The following is a 10,426-nucleotide window of genomic DNA, read 5'->3' on the forward strand; positions in this document are numbered from 1 at the left end:
TTTTGATAAATATTTATAATATTTTAAATAATAAAAAGTGTTCATAATTATATAAAAAATTAAAAAGAAAACGTAATAAAACTTTAGATTGACACATTTACATGTTGTGGCGTATATTTGACTCATTCTTGAAAGCCGGAAAAGCTAAGAGAGAACATAAATAATAAAACTTAGACTATACTCGTTTGTTCCTAATCCCCCACCCACTATCATTTGTTCTCAGACGAAAAGAGCTGAAGCCTGAGGGCATATTCTTGGAGTTGGGGGTGTTGAAGTTTTGGAGGTGATGAATGCATGTCAGGAAAAGTTTACAGTATGCGGAAAAGATAGTGGGAACCTTATCATCATCGTAATCAGTAAAGAATCCGAAGCATAGAAGTAGCAGGAAATGGGGAGAAAGCAGGAGCAAGAAGAGAAACAAGAACAAAAGCAGCAATCCAAGTCACTGAGGAGTAAAGCAGTTCACTTTGTATCTGATCTAACCACTGTTTTGCTCAACCCCATCTCTGATAAACCCTCCAAGCCGCCTCCAAAGCCATCTTCTCATGTAAAACTTCAATTATTCTCCGAAAATCTTCTTTTTGTTTGTTTTGTGCTTTTGTTCTGTTTGTTTGCTGCCTGTTGGTTTTCTTTAGGTGTGATGTGGGAATAGGATTTTGGTTATTTGATTGTCAGAGTTCCCTTTTTTGTTGCCTAATTTTTGAGGGCCCATTTGGATTTATGAGCTGTTTGATCAGAATTTTATGGGGTTTTAGATTCTAGGTATGCAGAGCTTTGAATTCGTTTCTTGAAGCTGATGTTTAGGGTTTTGATGTACTTTAGTGTAGCTAAATGATTGTATATTAGAGGACCAGTTGATATATCCGTGGTGCTATTTTTGGATATAGTTTAGCTACATGCACTAGTCGGATTTGCTTAAGAACTGAGTATGTGATTATTACATTTCTGTTTTTTTGATAGCGTAGCCTATTAGAAAACCCATTTAAAATTGTTCTAACGTGTTGTACTTGTTTGTTCATTGCATGGGCAATGGAATGACAATTCTGTTATTTTCAGATGATGCTTGTGATCTTTTAGTTAAAAAGAATGATCAATCTGTGTCGATTGGGGTTAGAACTACGTTAAAGAAGTATCTATGAGTCTGGAGGGGGGGGACAGGGTGGGACAGAAAGGGAAAATGGGATAGCATTTCAGCATATGAGCTAAATTTGTTATGGAGTCTACTTATAATTGGCTGCCTTCGCCTGTCATGTGGACTATAATGAAGGTTGACCACTTTAAAGTTGAGAGTCTTGATTAAGTGAAGAAGATACCCTTTCTCTTTTTTAAATTGCATCAAGCACCCCTTTCTTTCCATTTTCATTCGCCTCATTTCATCACTAATCTTATTATGAACATTTGCTACTGGATGTGACAGGATGATGTGAATAACTCCGAGAACAGTCACTCAGATATAGAGGAGGGTTCGAATGACTCTGTTGATGGCCCTGATACATCATCTTTTACGGCATTTCTCTATTCACTTTTAGCATCCTCAGAATCTCGGAGTAACTCTAACTTTGAAGAGAAAATAGATTCTGATGACAATCTGTTTAAGCCATCATCTGAGCCTACAGTAACAAGAGAGAATGCCAAAAAGAAAAGTTTGTTCTCAAGGGGTAAACAATCCCTTGGTAAAGCATTCTATCAAGCTGCTAAACTAGGTGGTTTTCGAAATCAAGGCCCAAAAGGCAGTTCTGATATGGTAGTTGGCAATGGAAGTAATTCTAAGACATCTGTGGATGAAGGGATTCCAATGCAAACTTTGAATGAGTCACTGTCTTCAGAAAATCTTCCTGAAACTTCTGAACCATCATTGCTTCTCTCTGAAAAGACTCGGAGTGTCCTTTATGCTGCACTCCCTGTGATTGTTCAGGGACGAAAATGGATGCTATTATACAGGTTCAGAATCCTTAAGTGAACTTTTTTATTACATTTCCATTTCTTAAGTTTGATTTTGCATGTTCATTCTGCAACTCAATTGCTCTAATTTGTTATCTTTCAGTACTTGGAGGCATGGTATATCCCTTTCAACATTATACAGAAGAAGTATGCTCTGGCCCGGCCTCAGCCTGCTGGTATTCTTTTCCTATCTGTTTTCTTATGTTATTTCTATCTATATTTAATGTCATAGATTAAACCATCGGATACAGCTTTAAGCCAGTGACTCTCTGAACATAAGTAACTGCATGCATACTTATTTCTATCTATAAGTATTTACATTCCTTCTACTTGTTTCATTTGGCTGTGAAAGCTTAACAAATTGAGCCATCACTGAGGTGGTTAGCTTTGTACAACTGTAATATACATGATGTAATATTAATATGTTACTTTACAATTTCTGCAACTTTTTCCATGAATACTATTAAACTGCTCCATATTCTGTCAACCTGGCTTTAAATTTTGTTGGAAATATTTGTTCTTTATTTATTGCGTTTAATAGTGTAAAAACCTAAAGCCGTCGTACTAAGCATCATGGGTGCGGATACATGGCTGACTTTTAGCTTCTCTTGCCAAAAGCCACATAAATATGACATTAAAAGATATAGTTCTCTATTGCACATCCAAAGTCCAAGATTTGCTTTGCTTGTCGAGACTTGAGAACTTAAGTGCAAGGTTAGGTATATACAAAAGCTTTTACCAGCTTCATATCTTTCTCATTTTCATCACTTTCTTAAGATTTTCATTCTCATTGCTGAAAACTTATCAAAAGTTTTTAGCTGGTTGAAGTTTATTCAAATAACACAAAGAAAAAAAATTCTATTTAGAATTGCAGTTGTCACTAGTCCTCTTTATTTAGTTTATGCATTTGCATTTTCAAAAAAATTCTCATATATAAATTAAAAATATGTATTAATCAATAGAATGCTGTCGTTGTTCAGTTATGATATTTATTTCGAATGATTTTCATGATTATAAGATTATTACTTTGTGCCTTGCACTATGTAGGAGCTCGTTTTTCTTCTATTCAGAATCATTCTTCATAGTTTGGAAACACTTGCTAGAAATCGGTTCATTACTCATATTTGCTAAAGATACACTCCTGATTCTCTGAAGTGTCTATAAATGATCTAGCGGGAAAATTATTTGTTTAATCCTTTAAGTTTGCCAGCTATTAATTTCAGTCTTTTAAGTTTATGCGTTTTAGTTAGTCCTGTAACTTTCATAAATGTGTAATTTTAGTCTTCTGACCCAATTTCGGACAATTTTACCCTGTACAACTTTTTAAAGAGTAAATTTAGTCCACCTCTCATAACTAATGCTCACATAGAAGGTATGAATTTATAGAGACTTAGTTTTATTTTGGAAGTATGTTGGGTCTTTTAAAAGCATTAGGATGGACTATTAATCTTTATCATCAAAAGGGCAAAAGAGTCCTAAATTAGGCTAAAGGACCGAATCTATACAAAATTGATAGATGACGGATTAAATCTAATATTGCCAAAGTTAAGAACAAAAAGGAATTTGGGTCAAAGTTATAGGACGAAAATTTTCTTTTAACCATGATCTAGCATATTTTGTAATCTCGTCTCATGCTTTAGAAATTAATGTTATATTTTGACCTTAATGATCTGCAGATTTGTCTAGAATATGTGCATAATTTTGGGTGCCATTTGAACCTTTTTGTGATTATGAGGTATCGACTACCCCTTTGTTGCTTAAGAACAAGAAACCCAAGCGATCCTTTGCTCATTTGTGTGTGTGCATGTTAATGTTTACTGTAGGCTCTCCATGTCAACCTACTTTAACCTTTTATAACATTGTCTGCACCTGATGCCCCTTGGCTACAAATGCTAGGTTACTGCTTATTCACACTCATGCTTTTTTGGATTTTTCCTGAAATAGCATTTATAGATATCATCTAAACTGAGATCCTCCTTGGCTTGGCTCGTCCTGGGGTGTACATGCAAGTTTGTCTTTGCTCTTTTTTCTTTGTTAGGTTGTTGGGGATCGTAATGGTGCAGTATTTGGTGGCTTGGTTGAGGCACCTTTGAGACCAACAAATAGGAGAAGGTATCAGGTAATGATGATCGTAAAAACTTTTTACTTTACATGGAATAATATTCTTTTACTCAATGCTCTCAAATTAAATCTTCATATTGTTACAGGGATCAAACAGTTCGTTTGTCTTTACGAATACCTCTGGTCATCCTCTTATATTTCGTCCTACAGGTATCAATTCTTCCTTTTATCAAAATTTTAGGGTCCAATTCTTTCTTCTCTTGTTTGGGGAAGGTTGAAGTGATATCTTTGTCATAGTTTGCTTGCTTGGCCGGCTTAACAGTATCGGCTGAATTATTTAGACATTCCTGCATATGGTTTTGAACTTCGCACATCTTTTATGTAATTGCATTAACTATTAGGACACCTTGTCTAATTCTTTACGAAAACAATTTCAGAATTTTAACTGCCTTGTTTGTTTTCTTTTTCATGAAAGTTCAACTCAGGTTAACATTGGGCTTCCTGTGTAGCTCCATCTCAATTGCTTATTCATTACATGATAGCGCATCTACTAGCTTGTGCTCTAGTTTCCACTTGCCGTGCTAGTGTTGCAACTTGAATCTCTGTATGTAATATGCAAAGCCATTCTAATGGTAATAACAGATTGCTAATTATGGACATGGAATAGGAAATAGTGGGGAATATGATGTATCAGACACAAAAATACTTGAATTGGAGTTTGCAGTGCCTCACACATTTGTGATGGGGAAATTATGTGTATCGAGTGTTAGATAGTTACATGAGGCAACTTGTACTTACACATTTTATGGTCAATCTGCAGGCTCCAAAAATTATCAGTCCTAGGTCTCAGCATAATACGCCCCATTATCCATATTACTTTATTTTTCAAGAATATTCTTTAGGACGGTAATTGACTAATTGTATATGTTTACTCTCTCTCCTTCACCTTGCTTCTGAACAGAATAATGTTAAAGAATAATGGCTGTGGTTATGTACCCAACCAGCAAGATCAGATAAAGCTTAGATGGTGATAACATACACGGTAGGAATGACTTGGTATTTACTGGAAACATCTGGAGAGAGACATTAAGCCAGTTTGTCTTTGGATGAGTAGCCTGGGTAGAATGATAAAAGAAGAATTTATTCAAAGAAATGCATTTGTGTGGACATCCCCCAGGTGAAGTCTAGAGTTCTCAATTTGGAGAGTTTCTAATTATTGCAAATCCAAGAAGAATATAATTAATCATTGAAGTGTTACCTTGAGAATACTAATGAATCATTTTATGAATAATTAAATAATTGTCTATGGATGGGTGTTTACCTACCAGGATCCATACCCAACAAATATGTGTAACTGGTACTTGTATACCCTACTCGGATCCTATCTATAGAATACCAATTGGGTCTCCCTCATATTATATCCTAAACAATTAGGTTTGCTTTGAGGCTTACCCATTAAATTCTGTTACTTTGTCCATAATAAGTTTGAAAAAATAGTTTCTCAAATTTCAGTTTACATAAAAAAAAATGAATGAAGCAATTTTACATGTTTTTCGTAATGATAACGAGAACATGTTGCTATGTTAGTTTATAGAAAATATTTCATGAACTTGTGATCGATAAAATAAAAACTATCCGAATTTTCAACTTATGCAAATTTACCGTCATTGATATATAAATAATGATCTGACTTTGTTTAAATAATAGATTGTTAGCAATTGATTATACAATCATGATAGACACAAGATAGGAACGAAAATTGAAAAATTGGTGAAAAAAATTAAGTTGCGTATGAAAAACATATTTTAACCTTGGAATAAATTTTTTTATCCATTTGAACTTGTGTTCAACTTTCATTTGATGATTTTCGACAATTCAAATTCAAACAAATTTTATCTATTCCATATCTTAGTCTACCTTAACTAATTTAAATTTCTCATAGATATATTTTTTTCATTTTCTAAATTATTATGTTACATGCAAATTAATTTTATCATAAACTTAATTTGGAAAAAAAATTAAACATGAAGCACTCTAGCAAATTTTAAAAGTATCAATACATATAAAAAAATATGTACAAAATGTAATAATTTTTAGATGACAAGGTAAATCTATTTATCAAAGTTTGCAAATTCAACGATTTAATGTGCATATTCGAGTATTAGAATTTACATGTACCAATACCCATACCACGGGTATTTTAGAGTGTAAACCCTTGGCTTATTTATATTAATAAATAAAAAAAATAAAAAAAGACAAAAGTGGTAGCTTTTTGAAATTGCTAATAATTTGAGGACTTGCCAATTTTTTTTAATTATTTTTTAATTTTAGGGTGAAGTCGTGGATGGAGATCACAACTTCAAGTGGATTTTTTTTCATTTTTTTAATTTATTATCTTAATTAATTAAATTGTTAATAATTAAAAATTTTACTAAGCATAATCAATAATAAATTTAAAAAATTTTATTAATGAAAAAAAAATACAATCATTTATTACAAATATTATTTGTCATCTATGACCTCACATTGGCATATTAGGTTATCTTGAAATACCCTCACTTTGTTGGGATTGTTGTCTTGTTTGTGGCCAATCCATCTCAATTGAAAACGTGTTGTTTGGCTTCGACCAAAACGGCTAGAGACACAAAAAGGAGTGTCGTGGACCAACTCAAATTTTGGGACATTCTAATAATCCCAAGAGAATGCTCTAATCACGTCCCATAGACAGAGGAGAAGTTGTAACCATGTCTCGTGGTGGTGGGGGCATTCTTGTGGGATTATTGGGATGTTGAAATTTGAATTGGTCCACGACACTCTTCTTCGTGCCTCTACTCATCCTGGTCGAAGCCAAAGAACACGTAATGAATTGAGATGGATTGACCACAAATACGTGAAAGACAACAATCCGAACAAAGTGAGGGTATTTCAAGACAACCTAACATGTAAATGCGAGGTCGTAGACGATAAATAATTTTTACCGTAGATGATTGTATTAAATGCATTAAAAACATAAGGAGTTTTACATGTTACAACTCCTTATGTTACAACTCCTTAAGTTGTTAGGATATTATACGGTAAACATTTACATGTTAGGTAAGTTGTAACATGTTAGGTAAGAATTGTAGATTTGGTAAATGCATTAAAAACTCCTTCTGCAATTCTTATTCAGCTTATGCCGTTAATTTTTTTTAGGTGTAGCCAACCAGTGATGTGCTCTGTTTATGTTTCTATGTAAAATATAGGTATCCTTCTCATCTTATCTTCAACAACTATATTAATATGAAAATTTTGAGCTTTTGACTGTTTCAGATGTCAAACAGACCCTGTACTGTTTATTGCTCTTGGTAAAGTTAAGAGTTTGGTGTTAAGTGCTGAGGACTGTTGTAGAATATACAAAATTGCAGTGGAAAACTGCAGTCAAGACCCTAGAATTGTTGTTGCGATGGTTAGTCTGAAAAAGCTCATTTTTTCTTGCCCAAAAATTGTTTCGAGTTTACTCAGCTAATTCATCATATCTAATTAGAGCAGCATGATTCAATTATACAATTCAATAGATTATGAGGCTGCAGGGAGAATGGCTTAGTTCTTCGTTCTCAATATTGACGCCAATGCCCCCTGAACCTAATATCTATTTTCTTGTCTGGTTTGATGAGTTTCAGTTTCAGTAATTGCAAAATCAAACTTTTTCTTTTATGCTGACACATACCTGTAAAACAGGCATGAATCGCTACTTTACCTTGTGCTCTACCGATTATTTGGCCATGGGTGGTGGTGGTCATTTTGCACTATATTTGGACGGAGAGCTGTAAGCTTTTCATTTTCTTTAGTTTTAGTTTCTGGTTTCCTATTTGTTTCGATATGTATCATGCTCAACTTCTGTCATCACCCCAGATCAAGTGGATCAAGTTCATCCTCAGAAACCTATGGAAACCCTTGTTTGGCTCGCACAGAAGATTTTGATATCAAGGAAGTTGAGGTATTCAAAGGCATTTCATCCCTTCATTCTCCATTACTTAAACCCCCCCCCCTCCCCAACAAAAAAAAGCAACAGTTATCCAGTCGACTGTAGTATACATGTTGAATATTTAACTACTTCGTCCTTAGTAACATGATGGTGCTATATATTGTTTTGCTTAATGTAGCTGTGGGGTTTTGTATATGCTTCCAAGTTCGATGAGATGATTGCTTTATCACGAACAGAGGCACCAGGAATCTGCCACTGGTAGATAATCTGTTGATCATGTGTAATGTGCATCATCTCTCTTTCCCTGTCACTGCTCTAACTCGGAACAATATATCTCTGTAAATATTGACCAGATGCGTTTTGAAGACATTTTATACATGTACAGAGATGTACTATGTTGTATATAAAGCATTGAGTTTTTGGCTATTTTGTGATCTGTGCCCTCCTTGCAATGTTGTATTTACAGTTGATGTCGTTGGATGTTGCAAATAATACCAAATGGTTAATAGCAGAACCGCATGACGTGCACACAATTTTGTGTATTTTAGTTTAGGAGCCTTCTCAGGCTACCGTTTTACACCACATTGAGTGCAAAGGCTTTGGATATGATAGTCACAAGGTAAGTAACAAAGTCAGCAATCTAATGGCGGAAGGTGCAGCAAACAAAGAAACAGTCATGCTGCTGAGTTCGAAAACAATGCTACATTCTGTCAACCAGCAAATCTAAATTATCTTTAAAAATTGGAAACTGTGTTGGAAAGTTTGATCCAGAAAACAAAACTGTGGCTGGTGGGAGAGTTGATGACCAAGATAATGTTACTAAGGCCCACTGGGATAATTTTTTTAATTAATAAAAAATAAATAAATTATATAAATATAATTTAATTAAATATTATAATAAAAATATGACGTGGTTTGAATTAAAAAATACATTTTTTAAACAAAAAAATCCATGTTGTGGATTTCATCCACGACTTGGTTTATTTTATTTTTTAAATTTTGTTTAATTAAAATTTTTATAAATTAATTATATAAAATTAATTTTACCAACATATTAAAGTTCAAAAAATCTTAATATTAAAATTATATTAATTTAAAAAATTATAATTAAGTATACAAATGTAATAGTGTATATTTTTTTGTAAAATTGTAAAAAATACAATGAACTATACAATTCAAAATGTAAAAAATGTCCACCCGTTCCACAATTGCGTTTGTGGCGTTGACGCCGTGGTCGTCTTATTTCCTCGCCCACATTTTGCATTGGCTCATTTTGCGCCTCATTATCATCACCATCGAACCGACTTGATGTTGTTGCAGAACTAGACTCCACATTATCATGATATGGACTAAACGATGGAAATAAAATTAGTGAAATATTATATCCTGGTGCATATGGTTGATTAATACCAAGACCAAAGTCAAGATGTACTTGTTAAGAATAATCTTGTGTTTGGGTTGGCATATATGGAGCCGATTGGAACCAATCATCTTGAGGCAATTGAGGCATGTAGTAATCTTGAGGCGGTTGTGGCACGTATAACCCTGAGGCGTATATACTGTAGAAGGAACATCTATATCCACCCCAACATCATGATGTTCAACTGAACCAATAGACATTTGGCTAGAACTTCTTCTTTGCCTGTGGGATGTTGTGGGAGCATCATCGGATGGAGAAGTAATTTGTTGTGGCTAATGGGTCATGCCTTCCTTGATAATATATAACCTGTATTCGAATCTATCCACCAATTGACTATATCTTTCAATATTTAGTGGTCTATATTGACACAAAGCTTCAAGGGCATTCACTTCATCTGCCTGAAGATTGTAGAAAAATAGTGAGCCTTGTATTGTAAAAAAATATTTAAAATAAAGTATGTGATATTATATAACATCTTACCACAACTTGCAACATAGGTGCATCTCCAGGTTGGTACCCGCATTTCACACGTCTATCAGTAGATGATGACACGAAATTTTATGTTATGTTGTAGTACCATTTCCGATAACCTCGTTCTTTTTCTCTTTTACTAGAAATGGGTAGCCTCTGTACAATCGTGTCATATCGTCTTTATCATCTAGTGATGTATTGTATGTGCTCCAGTTGCCAATCTGTGCCCGTGTGGTTTTTTCTGGAGATCTGATGGAGGCTCATATCCCGAGTATCTGTCGCTTTTGGAATATTTTGCCTCATCTCGAATTGGCGAAAAATCTGTTCGGGACAATGCATTTTCACTATTGCATAGAATACTAATAGACATGATGATCTCCATAGCTGGGAGTTCAAATCAGCGGTGTAAGCCATAATTACATCTGAGTCCATATCATACGGCTGCCAGATAAACTGTAATAAATAAAAAGATGTAAATTAATACACAGTCATTTCAAAAATGTCGTGTTGAAGGATCTTTGTTGGAGAAGCGGCTCTGAATATCAAATCAGGAAATTCAATCAAATTAT

At 34.1% G+C, this 10,426-nt stretch overlaps 1 protein-coding gene across 2 annotated transcripts; it reads left to right on the forward strand.

Annotated features, from left to right (window-relative positions):
• The first annotated feature begins 139 nt into the window (after positions 1–139).
• Positions 140–8,392, forward strand: LOC105171208 (TLD-domain containing nucleolar protein). 2 transcript variants are annotated; one of them, XR_016067434.1, is made up of 8 exons: positions 140–547; positions 1,418–1,941; positions 2,045–2,117; positions 3,980–4,060; positions 4,149–4,212; positions 7,312–7,447; positions 7,720–7,807; positions 7,894–7,920. XR_016067434.1 is itself a non-coding variant. In XM_011092244.3 (8 exons), exons 1-8 carry the CDS (start codon positions 389–391, stop codon positions 8,226–8,228), a joined length of 1,158 nt encoding a protein of 385 aa, XP_011090546.1. In that variant the 5' UTR covers positions 143–388; the 3' UTR covers positions 8,229–8,392. The 2 variants fall into 2 exon arrangements, 1 of the variants encoding a protein (XP_011090546.1); XM_011092244.3 differs by lacking the exon at positions 7,312–7,447 and adding an exon at positions 8,145–8,392 and having other exon boundaries at positions 143–547; positions 7,894–7,978.
• The last annotated feature ends 2,034 nt before the right edge of the window (positions 8,393–10,426 follow it).

This window comes from Sesamum indicum, linkage group LG9 (assembly GCF_026168435.1).
Source record: "Sesamum indicum cultivar Baizhima isolate 11 linkage group LG9, ASM2616843v1, whole genome shotgun sequence".
Taxonomy (NCBI): Eukaryota; Viridiplantae; Streptophyta; class Magnoliopsida; order Lamiales; family Pedaliaceae; genus Sesamum; species Sesamum indicum.

Bases quoted from the DNA above. Each gene is read 5' to 3' on its own strand.
- LOC105171208 (XM_011092244.3), top strand. From the start codon at position 389: ATGGGGAGAAAGCAGGAGCAAGAAGAGAAACAAGAACAAAAGCAGCAA. The intron at 1,942-2,044 runs GTTCAGAATCCT...GTTATCTTTCAG, and splicing joins AAATGGATGCTATTATACAG to TACTTGGAGGCATGGTATAT. The intron at 2,118-3,979 runs GTATTCTTTTCC...TTTCTTTGTTAG, and splicing joins GGCCCGGCCTCAGCCTGCTG to GTTGTTGGGGATCGTAATGG.